The 16,807-nt window shown below is 38.0% G+C and overlaps 1 protein-coding gene across 1 annotated transcript in view; it reads right to left on the bottom strand.

The window, feature by feature from the left end:
• The window catches only part of MIPEP (mitochondrial intermediate peptidase), a 76,718-nt gene that overhangs the window by 44,295 nt on the left and 15,616 nt on the right, over positions 1–16,807 (bottom strand). The window contains exons 8-12 of the mRNA XM_086742256.1: positions 16,399–16,447; positions 15,695–15,755; positions 14,978–15,030; positions 1,371–1,524; positions 301–378 (exon numbers count right to left, since the gene is read on the bottom strand). Coding sequence (XP_086598382.1) covers positions 301–378; positions 1,371–1,524; positions 14,978–15,030; positions 15,695–15,755; positions 16,399–16,447 — 395 coding nt within the window. The remainder of the gene's footprint in view (positions 1–300; positions 379–1,370; positions 1,525–14,977; positions 15,031–15,694; positions 15,756–16,398; positions 16,448–16,807) is intronic.

Raw genomic sequence — 16,807 nt, 5'->3', positions numbered from 1 at the left:
ATAGGTGTTTAAAAATCTACCATTTCTCTAAACAGTTCTACGACATTTCATAGTGCCTGCCATTCTGCAGAACAGAGTTTGAGTTCAGGTGACACTTTTTAAATGAAATGTTACTCACAAAAATATTTTACCTAAATAGGTAAATTTAGGTTTACCTAAAACCACAGACTTTCCCTGTATAAATTTCATTTATTTTAAAATGAGGTAACTTTTACTAAGCTTACATTGAACACAAATGGCCCTAATGCTACAGTCATTACCCAAATAAAATCCACGCTGCAATCAGATCATAAATGTTACCTGGTGTGGTTTGTCAGGTCGCTGAAAGAAGTCACAATAGATGTATCCTAGCAAACCTTCAGTTTCATGAACTACAGCCTGAAGGAAAAACACATCATTTCCACAGTGAGAGCACTGATAAGATGTGTAAACTGAAGACATAGTATTCTAATCCAAAGATTTATAATGAATAAATGACAAATAAACTGGGAATAAATGTAAAATCTGTTGGCAATTTTAGTTGGAAAAAAATACACAGAAGATTCACAACTTGTCCCTCAAACTACAGCCATTTCTTCATTTCACTCAAAACTACCTAGTGACAGATTAGTGCTAAAAGTAACACTACCTGTAGCCCCTAAATGACTTCTGACAAGTAAACAGTAACAAAAGCTGATTTACCATGGAAATAGAAATAGAAAGAGTGAGAAGTAATTATAAATTACTTAAAATATATAAGTAATTATAAACTACTTATAAGTAATAAGTAATAAGTAATTATAAATTATGAATTACTTAAAATATATAAGAAGTACAGCAGCTCTTGCTGGAGGCTGGAGGTGTGAGGAAGAGCAGTGAAGAAGATCTGGCAGTGAATACATGGAGGGAAGACAAGAAAGGAACCTGGGAACCTGATGAGTAAATTATTGCCTAAGTTTTTATTTCCACCCTCCCCTAAAAAAGCAGGCAAACAAAAAAAAAAGACATAAAAACCAACCTTAAAGTAAAGATGACATACAGATCAAAAAATGAGACAAAGACACATGACTGCTGGAACACACACCTACAACATTCTAGTTGTCTACACATTGAAACAAACAAACAAACAAACAAAAACTAGCAGGGCTCATTCAGAAGGACAGCTTGAAAGGTACAACAATAATCTCCAGAGGAACTGCTTCTGATTCAGGCACCCTTCACACAGAGACATATTATAAAGGCCATAAAACACCAAGCACACAAAAGGCACTTAAAGAGAGTACAAAGCCAGTGAGGTCTTAAAAACAAAATCTGACTCATGGCTCAGAGGAACACACCATCTCGTCTAACTTCCCTTTGTCGTTCCAGATGCTGGGAACAAGAATGCTTACCAACTTTCGAACATCTTCAGACCAAATCTCTCCTCTCTGTGTCTGTTCAGCATAAAGGGAGATTCCTAGGAGACGGCTGAACAAAGAGTTCAAACCTTCCATGCATGCCCCAAGTGAGAAAAAAGGACAGTACAAGCCAGGATCAATGTTGTACCTAAGGAAATACAAGAATCCCAAACCAGTTAGTTGAGCTACATAAACTACTGTCGTTTATCCTCCAAGTCACAGGATGTGACAAAATACACCAGATAAGTCTCAAGGCCCTAATCGAATATGTTTGGCTTTGCTTTTCAATAGTGAAACTAAGTCATAGACTAGTTACAGCACAGTACTTCACAGTAACTCAGTTTTTCTTATATTCAACTTTGGATACCAAATTCAGCAGATGTTGACTACAATTTTCAGAGATGTGGTGAACCTGAAGCTCAAACAGCCCATGGCAACACCATGGGTGACCAGGCTGTGGCATTTGATCCACAGAGGCCACAAGCACTCAAGTGCTGTTCCCATGCCAAGTCTGTGCCGTGTGACTGATCAGAAAATGTAGCTGGCTTTGGCTGTGGTGTAAGCCAAAGCCTCAGCCAGGACAGGAAACCAACCAGTAAGCACGGCTGACCCTGCAGTCTTGTCATTCACTGGAGCAACAGAAACACAAAGGAGACACAATCATCTCCCATGTATGAATCACACCTAAAGATAATGTTACACCTAGAGATAATGTTAATCCTGGGAAGAGGGAGGGGTGGGGGGAGGTTATCTTGTTCCCTGTCTCATTCTCCTGCTAGTTTTAGAAATAAATGAGTATTTTTCCCCAAGTCGAGTCTGTTTTGCCCATGACGGTAACTTAAAGGATTTTCTCCTGTCTTTATCTCAAACCTTGAGCCGTTTTTCTTATATCATCTCCTCCTATTCTCTTGGAGGGTGGGGGGAGCGAGAGAGAGACTGCGTAGTCTGGTCCCGATTGGGGCTGAACTACGACACCCTAAAGAGTAAACAAACTACAAGTATATCAAGTAAACAAATGCTTTGCAAACTTACACCTTCCACAAGCTGCTCAGGGTCACATAACTCTTTGGAGACAACAGCAAAATTAGAACTGGAATCAGCTTGTAGTTGTGCGTGCACCCCAAATGGCAAAAATGTTCTTGCTTCTTCATTTCACATACAAAGTCCAAGTGTTAAGTTACTTATGCCATTTTCTGGAGTCTCAGAGTAAAGACTTTTTACCTCTAGAGAATTACAGCCCCTCCCTTCTGTCTTCTTTCTTGCTCTTGTGCTTTTGCTTCTTAATGAAATGGTAACTAGTCACTGAAACTTAAACACACATCAGCTAGACTACAATACCTGAACACCAAAGATGAGAACCATGCTATTTTAAGGCCTATGATCAAAAGGCTTAGAGACCAGCTATGAAAGAGCCAGCTAGTCCCTATCCACTTACCTACCCTTCCCGCCTTCCCACTCCACACACAAAAGAACTGGGGATACTGCATTTGCCAATATGCTGCTTACAACCGCAGCTGCAATTCGCTACCCAGCTTCACTGCACTCTGATGCACAGCAGGGTGGGGTTACGTCTTTAAGCCACGGCACTTGTTCTTGAATATGTCACTGTATTTTGTCTTATTTTACTAGTATCCTTTATATTACCTTTATGACATGCTCAAGTGGCATTCTGCAACTACCATAGCAACATCTATGAAAGATATAGGTATGCTCAGCTACAGGATTTTGCTTATTTTCACACTACAAATGTAAGACGCTGAAGCCGATGTATTAATTATATTTTCAATTATACTAGAACACAGAAAATAAAGCAGATTTTGCCTCTACCATGCTGACACAACTTCTTCAAGATGCGTATCAACACTTAAATTCACACTCTACATGCTGCAATACATACATTTTTCTTCTTACTCAAAAAGAGTTTTTAAACTAAAAGAACAAAAGTAAGCATGACATAAATCACTTTAGATCAAGTTAGAAAAAAAGACTGGAAGCAAGTCTCTAAGAGAAAGCAGAAGAGATGAGATAATTTCCATGTAATAAGCCATAGAAATTTGGAGTATGAAAGACACTGCTTCAGCCCCGGAGCCTTCCAGAAGTACAGAATCACAGTATACGTGTTGAATATCCTGAGATTTTTAAGTCAGTAATTCCTAAGAACTGCAGCTCCTTCAACAGTGGCACTTTTTGGAAAGCTGAGTTAGGTAAATCTCAGATGTCTCCAGACTTTTACAGTATCACCCTGTGATCACCTTCTGCTCAGACTGTTACCATGAAAACTTAAACCCACCACTACGTGCTTCAGTTGTCTTCTGATTCTGCTCTGAAGCTTTCCCTGCACACAGACTATAAGGCCTGTTAAAAGGATCCTTTTATTAGAAGGAGAAATTACACCTTTTAGCAGCGAGTTATAACAATCTCCGTAATACTTCAGGACTGGTTTTTGTCACATCACTTTAAAATCTTACACCATCATCCTACATACTGCTATGAATACTAAGCTGAGTTTCCCATTTGTAATTCAAACAACTCCTTCTTCAACTAAGCACTGACCATAAATGAAAAGCTCACTATAAAAGTACCATCTCAATAGAAGTTCACTATAATGTGAAGTAGGATTTCTCCACACATATCCCTCCCAGGTGGGAAATATGATTATCCTTATTTTTAAAATTACAGCATTTACTTCAAAATAAATTAAGGGTGAAATAGTAGGTAATTATATCCCTTTTGTATAGCTAAAAAATTACATGGAAAAAAAGACAAAGTTATACATCACTTTTAGTCCTAATGCAGTCTTGAGTTGAGTAGTAACCTAGAGCTAGATCTTCTCAGAGCCAACTCAGATGAGCAGCATTTATTAGTTCTGGCTCCGCCCCAGTCCTGCTCTTCCCACACTGGTTTCTGCAGAGCCACTCAAATTTACTGGACCTTGGTTTAGGTTCCAGAAAGGTTTATTAATCCAGGTGCAGCACAAAACCCACCTACAACAGAACCAGGGGAGTAATACAGACAGGCTCAAGTAGTTTCATATGGAGGTTGCATGAGGGCTCTTTGCAGGGCTTTTTGCAGGGCTCATTTCAATCAGCCCTGCCAAAGCTATGCTGAGCATGTGCAAAGCCCATCTAGGCACCTTCACATCCTCCTCCCCTCAGACATCTAATACCATCTAGGGTTTCCCTGCCATTTCCTCCCTGCCAACTGGGAGAAGAGAGCTGATTGTATGGGATGTTTCGAGAAAGAATCTGTATGATACGATACTACAAACATATACCTCAGTAAATCAAAATTTAACTCCACCAACAGCCCAGAGTCATAGAAAACTATCAGATTTTCACAACTTCAGGAATTAAAACATGTAACTCCTACCAGTGACTTCAGTTGCAGGAAAAGAGAATATGAAAACAGCAAGAAAGTCAAGAACAGCACCCTTGAAAATACTTCATGGAATTAAGCCATATTTACACAGGAAGCAAGAAAAATCAAATGAAGTCTGATATCAAGAGATTCCAGACAGCTCAAAATTTTCTGAAGAGCAGAACTTTTTTTCTGATGGATCAGCTAATCCTGGAAACCATTTCCAAGCATATGAAAGATAAGAAAGACATCAGGAGTAGTCAGCATGGATTCACCAAGGGCAAGTCATGCTTGACCAACTTGATCAAGTTCTATGATGAAACAACTGGCTTGGTAGATGAGGGGAGAGCAGTGCACATCATCTGCCTGGACTTCAGTAAGGCCTTTGACACTGTCTCCCAGAAGATTCTCACAAAGAAGCTGTCGATATATGGGCTGGATGAGCATAGAAGGAGGTGGAGTCAAAACTAGCTGAACGGCCAGGCCCACAGGGAGGTGACGAGTGACACAAAGTCTAGTTGGAGGCCAGTGTCTAGCAGAGTACTGCAAGGGTCAACATTGGGTCCAGTATGTTTAACATCTTCATTAATGACCTGGATGATAGGGCACAGTGTACCCTCAGCACGTTTGCTGATGACATCAAACTGGGAGGAGTGGCTGCTGTGCCAGGGTGGCTCCTCTGCCATCCAGAGAGACCTCGACAGGCTGGAGAAATGGGCTGAGAGGAATCCCATGAAATTCAACAAAGGTGCAAAGTCCTGCACTTGGGGAGGAACAACCCCAGGCACCAGCATATGCTGGGGGCCAGACAGACAGAAAGATACTTTGCCAAAAAGGACCTGAGGGTCCTGGTGGACACCAAGTTGAACATAACCCAGCAATGGGTCCTTGTTGTAAAGAAGGTGAATGGTATCCTGGGCTGCATTAGGCAAAGTATGGCCAGCTAGCTGAGGGAGGTGATCCTTCCCCTCTACTCAGCACTTGTGAGGCCACACCTGGAGTGCTGTCTCCAGTGCTGGGCCTCTCAGCACAAAGAGAGACACAGACATACTGGAGAGAACGTAACAAAGGGCCACAAAGATGATGAAGGGACTGGAACATCTCTTCTATCATGAAGGACTGAGAGAGCTGGGACTGTTAGGTCTAGAGAAGATGAAGGCTCAAGTGAATCTTATTCATGTGTATAAATACCTGGAAGGAGGGTGCAAAGAAAACAGAGCCAGGCTCTTGTTGGTGGTGCCCAGTGACAGGACCAGAGGCAACAGACACAAATCAAAACAGAGGAGGTTCCCTCTGAGCATCAGGGAACATTTTTACCCTGTGTGTGGGACCAAGCACTGGTCCCCTAGAGGCTGTGGAGTCTCCATCCTTGGAGATACTCAAAAGCCACCTGGACATGGTCATGGACAACTGGCTCTAAGTGGCACTGCTTGAGCAGGAGGGTTGGACCAGATGACCTCCAGACATCCCTCCAACCTCAACTATTTTATGATTCTGTGAAGACGCCATATGGAGCGTAGGACTAGGATGACACAGCTGCAGAACAAGATAGATTCGAGCTTTATAAGAGATAGATGACATTTCATGCTAACTGCAGAGGACTACCACACTCAGTTGAAATACTGGATTAATATGTTTGCTGGGCTGCAGATGGAAAGAACTTTGAAACTACTTTATATTTCTTTTCATTTCTGTCAAAAACACAGATACATACTAGCAGTAGAAAGCAGTGGTATTTCTTCATGGATAGAAGAGCTGACAATATATCACAGGGAGAAGAGTCTATTTCTTCCTCATTCTCAGCACTCCTTGAATGCGTACATTGTCTCCATGAACTTACTCCATGATGAAAAGGATGGAGAGAAGGCTTTCTGACAGGCATTTTGTCATACACTGCCTCTGCCCAAAGTAGGGGGAAAAAAATCAGTCTGTAATAGTTTTACCTTTTGGAAAAGCACAATACTTAGCCACCCACACATGAAAATAGCAGTAACAGACTATACTGGCTTAAGGCAAAGTCCTCAGGGGAACTAGTCCTCTACCCTGGCTAATGTTTGAAAATATCACAATCTTGACATTTTGAGTACAATGAGGTTCTGATTAAACAACCACTTTAATAATAAATACAAAAAGTTAATATCAGTCACTTCTGGTAGAACACTGTCAGGATCAAACCTCTCCCACATTTAATGGAAGATGTGTTTTAATATTGCTCTTGCCAATGGAAAATTGCAAAAAAAGTTTTTAAAACCAACATTTTTTTATACAGAACCTAAAAAAGTGGTTTCAGTTCTGATCTCACCTATTTCTCCACTTCTGCCTTGCCTACTACACTAGTGTACAAAGAAAGATTAAAGATTAAGATATTGAAAAATCCTCAAATAGCAGTAGTCTCTTATGACACAAGACTGATATTTAAATTCTTTTGGACAATCCTGACAGTAGTCAGTGGTGATTATTATACCTCAAGTTGTCTGGCATCCATAGCCTTTTTGTTTACTAGCTACTGCAATGTCATAGGAGTTAAGAAGAAAGTGGTTAAAATACGATAACATAAAGCAATTTTCACCATCAGATTATAATAATCAATAACAGTCTTCAAAATGAGTATCGGGTACTGAAAAAAAGCTACCGCTCCAGGAAGTGGATAGTACATCTTCAAAAATCTTTCTTTAATGACCAGTCTATATCCACTAAGCAGTAATCATTCCAGACACCAAAACACAGATTTAATTGACAAGTTTTGAATTTGGTCCTCCCTCATACACAAACTTTCTTTTAACAAATCAAGTAAGACCAACTATCACTGAAGAAAGCCTAACCCCAAACTTGCACTAATTCCCAGAAAACATTCTCTTTGGGCTTATTTAGGAACAGAAATTAGCCAAAACCTCAGCTATCTGAAGCTGATGTCCTATAACCAAAAACTCAGTTCCTGGAAATATTATTAATAGATGATCTTGCCTTTCAGTGGCAAGAGCAAGCATATGACTAACTCTCTTCTGAGCTCCCACCTTCAAGATTTAATGCTACTCACCACAGAATGAAAGGTGTAACAGTAGATAAGATTAGAGGACAATGGGGAAAAGGGAAAAAATTAATTTAAAAGACTTGAATCTTTCCCAAAAAAAAAGAATACTCAATGAGCAGAACAGGAAATTCTACAATCTCTACTAGATCTGTAAAACTGCAGTCTGGCTGGAGGGTGTGGGTGGAAAAGTATTTGGAAGAGTTTACAGACAAACTAAATGCTCCCTTATTGAAGATTCTTGCTTGATTCCAGGCACTCAAACAGTAGCAACCACTAGCAACTTCATTGTTTCCAGATGACAGGAAAAAAAGTCTCTGTTTGCTAGCAAATGATTACCCAACCTCAGTTATTCACAGCTTCATCACCTTACTGAAACTGCAAGAACACAACACTTCCCAGGCACAATATTTCAGTGTTCAAATTCACGCTAATCTAAAACACCACAGCACAACTTCTTGGCAGCAATGGAGACTGTGATTTGTAACAGCAAGTCAAACTTCTCTCCCCTCAGTCCTTTGAATGAAATTTCTAATGGTATTCAAGGATCTTGGGTTGTATCTTTAAAACACTCTCTGACCTGGGCCAGATTATCTAAAAGACCACATAAAACTCCAAGATGAAGACTTGTATCAATACACTCCTTTAGCACTTTAAACTGCCCTGTAACAAAGATAGAGCTTGTCTGTGTAGTATGCAGAGCCTTTTGAGGGCTGATCCAAGACTGTAAAATTAATTTCTCCTGAAGCTAAAGGGGGAAACTCAAAGTTCACCATCTTCTATCCCAGGTGTACAGTGTTTCTTTGATCATTTTTTTCAAATGTGAAACCAAATGTATTTGAAAATGCACACAAAAGCCTCACAACAAAATCCTACAAGAACAAGGCATTCCACTGCATATTACTTCTCTAGCGATAGAATGAAAGGACAAAAACTTTAGTTAATGAATTAATTCATAGTGACTGACTATATAAAAAGAAGCAGAGTTTCCAAAGTACCACAGCTTAGCCTGCCTCTGAACTGTTCAAATGGTCAGAGAAAAGCAATCTTCAAAACCTACATGTTAATAACTGTTGATGACCCTACTGTGCACATAATTACTTTTATTATACCACATGTTAAAGTAGCAGCCATTCTAAGAATCACTTTATGTATGATTTCAACCAATTATCAACTTGGACAGTTGTCTAGCTTTGTCCCCTCTACTTAAAAGAAACAGGAAAAAAATCAAATAAAATTGCAAGAAGCAACTGCTTTAACATGAGAACACTCTTTCTGGACACTCTTTGGCAAGCTGCCTCTACATGTATTCAGCCAAGTTACAATTTTTATCTCCAACAGGAAATGCACTCAAGTATTTTTGGGAAAAGAAATCAGAAAGGAAGTTACTACAACCCATAATGAACTATGCTAACAGGCGTTCTGCTACCACTAAAATGTCTGCTAAGGGTTACTGCTACTAGCAAGAAAGGTTAATGTCCTGGACACAGACAGCTAAAAGCTACGTTAGAAACCAGTTAGAGCTCCATTTGGTGACAATAACTGCAGAGAAGTGCCTGAAGACAGGTTTTCTTGTATGCTGTAATCTGCAGCTTGCTTGCTGCACCAGCTGAGCAGACAGGCACAATTCAGTGGGGTGGACAACGCACATGGCGTACTAACATCGCTAGCAGAACATTGTACCGCTGTCTCCAAAGCTGGCAAATACATGGAAACAGAGCTGCAGCACTTCCTAAGGAAAAAAAGGATTCAGGTCAGCTAAGCAAGCCAGAGCGGGAACCAAATAACCTGTCTGGATACCCTGTCACTTAAAATGTGAATTCTGGGCCCCAACTAGGTGATTCAGAGTGCTTCAAATAAGCACCTAGGATGCCTATGTCACCAGAGAAAGGCAGACACAAATATAATCCTACTCTCTGGCTTAGCAATTAGGGCTGACTAGCAGAAGTCTCGAACTCAGCTATGAGCTCTTGCTCCACTCCAGATCTTAGGCTTCCCTGACTGGACTGCATGTTGTATACCTGAATCTCAAGAGAAGGAACAGCACAGCCTTTTCTGTGAGGAGATGCCTTTGAAAATGCAGGCAAAGGAGATGGAAGAATGGTGGTCTGATGAATCACAACAGAACTTTGTAGAGGACTACATGTTCAAAAGTCAAAAAGATTTCTTATCACAGAACCTTTCTTCTAGGTTACCTGAGATCAAAAAAAAAAAAAAAGAGATATGGATTGATTTTTAATACTTGCAGGGCTACAAAAAGTTTTCCCAACTACCTATGAACTTGAGCATGTAAATTTTATTAAGCCCTTATGTGAAACTTAGAGGATTTGAATGCACTTCTGGAAGAGCAGGAAAAGGAGATACCAAACTTTCTATCCATTACATACATACACACACACCAGAAAACACAAATATTGATCTAAAAGATGACTTCCTGAAATCAATAAGGCATTTTCACATCACTACATATTTTAAAAAGAGACTGCTTTTAGTTTAGATGTAGGAAATATCATATTACATTTACGTAAAAAAATAAAGGACACCAGTATATAAATCTCACTCTGGACACATCCGAAGAACATCAACAAATACACGTATGAACCCATCTACAGTGGAAAAGAATATTTTTCTCTGTGTCAAACTTTTAGTTAACTACTTTGACTTGAAAAAAAAAAACAAGAATTAAAAGTAGTCCCTTTTATTGTAGTAATGAACCTTAAATTATTTTATTGTTTCTGTAGAATTGCATAACTCATATGCTTACCTGTCCAAAACTGTGAAAGACTAAGAAGCACAAAAATGAACAAGAGAAGTTTGCTCTGCTTTCATTTTGTCTCAAAACATATTCCATTAACTTAATTCACTCAGAACATCTGATTTCAAATGCCAAAGCATTTGTATTTATAACAAAGCCCAGGAAAGAACGAAAATTTTCTTATGTACTTTATGTCAGAATGTGAGCTCAGAAACTTTACAAAGAGAAATCTCAGTACCCTCCTAAAGAAAGTAGAAATATCAAAGAAAATAGTAGATTCTTTGATGTAAATTCCTGCTTTATATTAAGGAATAAACTATGTTAAAAAAATCCAGACACCTTACTTTTACAGTATGCAGCCTAGTACTGTTTTTAAAAGAAGTAATGTAGCCAAATCAATTTAAAAATCAATTTTAAAAACAAGTTAATTGACACAATGAGGTTTGGTTATTCTTCAAGAACAGCAGGCTTCAAACAAAAAGGCTGTGTCCCTGTGAAGAACAAAGATGTAGTATGTTATTATAAATAATTATTTCTACACTGAGTCTAAATAAAATGCAGACTTCTAAAATCACTTCCATTTAAGCTGAATATTTGGAAGGAAACGAAGACTGGCTTGTGTAGAATGACTTTCATCTATTCTATTAAGAATGCTCTTTATAAACTTGGACATTAGGGATATTTGAGTAAGGATCACTGTTCTCAGAACACGAGCATTCAGACTTTTGACAATTGCAAATTGGCTGTTTGGCAAGAATTCTTATCAGTGGCTATTAAATATAGTCCCTGATATAGTCTGACTTCTTTTTTTTTTTGAGAAAAATTATTATCCTGCTGACATCCACAAAAATACATAACACTAAGTTAACGATCTCTAATAAAATAGGTTCTGTCAAAACTTTCAAAGAAACTTGAAAAAAATCTTGTTAGCAGAAGATAAAAGTGAGATGAACCCCTCAGGTTAACTTAAAGAGATCAAGACAAGGAAAATCCCTTCCAATTTTCATTACATGCCAGACTATTAAATTTAATTCTTTACCTGAAGGGAGACTCTTAAACATGATTTATAGAAGACTCCAAATTTCTTAAAAATAATAATAGAAAGCCTCTGTACTCTCATCAACCATAAACCAGCACTTGTACCCCACATTCTTTTTTTCTTTCTGTTAATTGCACTTCACAGAATGTTCTGGAGGAGGTCAGGGGGTAATACAGAATATTGGTTTGGTCTCAACACTGTACGCAAATTTTTGATTTGACTTTGTTTTCAAATCAAGAACAATCTCTTTGTCTTTCCACAATGTTTTCAACAAATAAATAATTCTTGAAACCTAAATTCTGCTCCACGGCAAGTCTTTTCAATCACTTTCAGGTTTTCCTCCAAAACGCTTAGTCTACTAGCTTAGTGACTGGTAAGTTAAATAGACTTTTTGCACCTCTGTTAGTTGATTTAATAGAAGGCATGCCTTCCCCTGCTTATAAACAGACAGTTACAGAAAGTTTTCCTTCTGTATGAGTGCTCTGGTTGAAAGACTTCCTGGTTCTTTTTAAATTTTGCATTATTTTTCCACTTCAGCTTTCAAATGAGCAGAATGACACTTTTCTCATATATTCCACAAAGGATCTGGGCTATTTTCCCACGTGGTGTTCCCAACCGAGAACACTCTTTCTTAAAACTAAAAATAGTTTAATAAAAAGCAGCCATAAACAAGTTTGTTTACAAGTAATTTGCAAACCTCAACATTAGTTGCAGCTTTTAGCAACTTGAGAAACATTCAGTCATGTTTAGGTATCTTGGTATTGCACGTACCCCTCTGCCCACTCTCCCTTGAAGCCAGCAGTCTACGTACAGTCACAGCCATAAAGGAGATGAGCTATTCCTGATTTCTGCTCAGCTGGTCACTCAAGAGCCAAAATGCCTTCAGCTGCTGTGGTGGCTTCTCTTTCCTACACAGCAGGAAACTGGCTTATTTTGGCATTGATTTGTTCATCCCCATGGCCAGTGTTATTTATTTCTGTAGTCCCAAAGAGACAGACCAGTACAGAGTGCAACATCCTGCAAGCACATCCCAGTTGAAAGATGAATAAAGTCTTTGACATTTTGGCAAAAATCCCAGCAGTGAATTATAGCCAGTGAAGTCAGTCCAGTCTGGTAAGCACCAAAGGTTAGAGAAACAGGAGGCAACACCAAATACACTAAGCTCATCACTGACAGTTCTCAGGAACAGTTCTGTGCCTCTGTCAGAAGTGACTTAAGCACGGTCAATCTCACCTTCAAGGCAAATACTTGACCTCAAAAGGTCTCTTCCAGCGTTGGCGGGTTTTTTTTATGACCCGGAAGAAGTCAGCAAGACCACAACATTTTGCAAAGATCAGGGCCTTGAGAAATATTTATCACTGCAGCTGCACTTACTGAGAAGAAATGGGATTTAATTAATGCTATGGTATTTGCCTGCACTAAAACTCAACAGTATTATTTTTATAATACACATATTAGACATCTTCTTACTTGTTAGAAGCTGAAGCATGTTCTAGCATTCACTGTTTTATTACTCTTAGCTTGCCAAAATTCTTGAGGTTCTCCTAATTACTCTAACTTCTTTTAAGATACTACTACCATGAATTTCAGAATTTTGTGTTCAGTTTCTCTTAAATGTACATTTATACTGACATCTATTTTCTCTGCCACTTAAACTATAGCTACAAAAGCATTACACAGTCATAACTGTGGGTTTAAAGCCAGAGGGGCTACTTACATAATTTAAAAAAAAAAAAAAAGAAAGAAAAAAGAGAAAATTAAAGTAAACTATCCTGTTACCATCAATGGGAGAGTTACATTTTTGAAGTAGGATCAAGTTTCCAGGGAAAAGACTTAGAGAAAGCTGACAGAAACAAAATTATTGTGGCTAAGTTTACAGAAAGAAAAACACACTCTGTGAATTAAGTCTGGAGCTCCTCCTGCAGTTCAACTTACAAAACAGCAGAAATGGTCAGCAACAATTGTAGAAGCAAAGTGTGAAAATAAAAGCAACCTGGTATGACAGCAAATGTCATTAAAATTCAAGCGTCCAAAAGCATATGAATCTCCTACGTTCTTCAGAAGTAAATATCCAGCTCTTAAAACTAATGATGAGGAATCTAACAAAGGATTTGTTTCCTTAATACTGTTCTAATACAGAATAAACATATATTTAGAATACAAAATATAAAAATACATTTAAAATATACAACATACAGATACAAACCAGACACATTAAAAATATGGCATGAGTTTCAGTGTCACTTGAGACAAACTGATGTAGTTGCTCGAAACCTGGAGAACTAAAGAGGAAGTAAAAGATCACATCACCTAATGTTTGCTTACACCATTCCTGTTTGAAAATATGCTTGTATAGACCAATAAAGAGAACAGGAAACCTTTTTCAATAGACATAGATACTGTCCCACCTAATATTTCTTGCACCTCTTAGTGGTGCACATGTGATCCACTAGAACGCTGCTGAGTTACTTAATCAAGAACTAAACTCCTGGAGTCTCTTGCTTTATATCTCAGTTTGTAAAGATAATCTGCATCTTATATGCCTGACAATATCTAGGAAGCTATGGTTCTGTACACCAGCTGGAGCCACAGTGACAACAGTAGCCCAAAAGAAATATCCAAAAGCTACCATTGCTTTCTGATCCAGAGTAAACTACTACTTTAATCAGATACATCCAGTCTTAAGTTTGTTTAAAAAATAAAAACCTGCAAATCTGCAGTGAAGTGAGATTTTTCCTCCCCCTCTTGTGAGAGAAGCACAACTTTAAATTATCTTTTCCAACACAAAGCTAAAAGGTCACCGCTGCTGATCTAATAAAGGCAACATGCAGGGCTCGCATCGTTCAGAACTGGCACCTCATTATGTGCAAAGGTCTTGTGCGCTCATTAAGTCTGTATAGACGATTTATTTCCAAGTCTTTGCAGGAGAGATGAGAATGAACTCTATCCATAAACACTGAAAATCTACTCAAGAAGTTGCTGTTTCAAGTCTGTGACAGTGGATGATAGGTGCATGTTCAGTAAGAAGTACAATACAGTTAAAATACGAAGAGGAGTTGGATTGTATTCAGTCATCAAAATTTGTTTTTAAACATGAATATGTCTCAGCTAAGAGCTAAAAGCAAAACAAGAATAAGCATTTTCTAGCTGTTCTGAAACCGTTTCATCGTCTTGTATATTCAAAGAGGGCCAGTACTTCCCTGTAAAACAACAGAGGAGCCAAAAACTTCTATAGGCAGTTACAGTAGTAACTAAGAAACATTACAAACAACTGCCACACCAGATACTCTTTATTTTTCCCTATTGAAGTACACCTTCAAAGAAGGAAATCCTGTTTACACTGAGGACTTTCTTTATCCTTATTGCAAGGAATGAAATAAAGACACTCATTTACATTAGAATCATGAGCATAAGGAGCTTACCTCTCTGCACGAAGGACGCCACTGTAGTAAGGGTGATCCCACGGCATCAGCTTCTGAAAGAGAATTCCAGCTTATAATTACAATCATGGACAACAAGTGAACCCAAAGTAAAAGTTTTGTTTCCTTTGAATGTTGTTGCAGTTTCGACAAGTCACAGAACTTTTAAACATAATGGGAAATATTCAGTCCTAAAAATACCATCAGAAATAGCATAATATATCATAACTTGAAATCTTTTTTCTAACATTTGTTTTAAGATGGTACTTCTCACTCAAATATATATGGGACTTCATACCAGCTTTCGATACACACACTCAATTCAAGTAAAAAGAAAAACCTAGTTATGTACAGAATTAGGATACATACAATACAGTATGCAAACAGGACATGCATCTAACCTAAAGTACCTTTATTTTACAAATTAGCCAATAAATTTAAAACAAAGTAATATTCACTTTCACCACTTTGTTTTGGCTATCTCAGTATCATTTTGTATAAACCAACAGCTAACTCACACTCAGTGCTTAGTTTTAACACAAATAACAGCTAAGCAGTCAAAAACCATTTGAACTCAAAAGACAGAAAGTTTATTTTTCCAGTTATACTATGTATTGTATAGTAAAATAGAGTTATTTTTTTTGTGTAGAACAAGGTTAGCTTATACTATATTTTTAAAAAGAAACAAAACAGAAAACCATATATGAAAATTTAACTTACTGAATTCTGTGGGTTAAGCTTCGTTTTCATCTTTGTCATCATTTCAAAATCTTTTTGAGTTCTGAAAAATATTTTTAAGATGAAAGTGTTACTGGAAGATTTTTGAGCAATGGAATACAGTATACCATAATACTCCATGCTAATGAAATGCCCATCATCAGAGATTGATAGTATGCTACAAAATGGCAGTCCCATATACTACAGTAAAAGAAGGTTTCCATTCTGCTTCTGTATTTTGGGTACCTTCAAGTCAAGTCCCTCTTACTCTGGTTGTATGGCTCTAAAGCATTTCCTTTCTTACAGTATACCCCATTTATATACAGTGATGAAACTGGTTTGTCTTTTGTGAAACTAAGGGAGGCAAGAAGGACAAACAAGGGAATTCGCTTATAGATGTAAAATATATGGAGTTGTGCATACGGGGAGAAGAGGTGTTCTTCAACACTTGAACTTGGTCTTCTTGTTTGCAGTCGCCTGCATTTCTCAGCACATCACTTGTTGCATTCAGTCCTGGATGTTCTCTGATCATAGACAGAGAATTTATTCTAAGCTGATAGCTCTTCTCCAAACTCTGATAAAGTCTTGCTTTTTACTTCATCAGAGCATATTAACAAGCAGCACCAACTGACTTATTAGTGCACAAGTCCCTCTGTTCTTGAAATAAAGAGTATGGTTTGAAAAATAACTTAGATAAAAATACATACCTTTTAGATAACTGGTCAGAAAGCTTCTCCAGAAACTGTGTTACTGTCTCTAGAAGTGGTGAAACAAAAAATTAAGAAAGTTATTTCTTCCCTTAAAAGATATTAAGTTTACATCAAAACATTCTAAACAAAACAAGCTCCCTTACAACAACAAAGTTCTTAAAACAACAAACTATTCCATTGACCACTGTGTCATCATTTCAAGAGAACTTAGTACCACATTCACTTTGTTACATGCTGGGAACTTCATGGCATCTTCATAATCTAAGGAGTGTTGATTCTGAACAAAAACACTGGTTCCTACTCAGTGAGTATTGTCATTTATACAAAGCATGAGTATTGCACACAGCAAAAGGTAACTGCAGTAAGATACTTCACTGGAAGAAATATACATAAACTTAGCAAAAAA

This window comes from Chlamydotis macqueenii, chromosome 1, assembly GCF_036417535.1.
Source record: "Chlamydotis macqueenii isolate bChlMac1 chromosome 1, bChlMac1.mat, whole genome shotgun sequence".
Classification (NCBI taxonomy): domain Eukaryota; kingdom Metazoa; phylum Chordata; class Aves; order Otidiformes; family Otididae; genus Chlamydotis; species Chlamydotis macqueenii.
The sequence above is the reverse complement of the archived record's forward strand: the minus strand, read 5'-3'. Positions and strand labels throughout refer to the sequence as shown.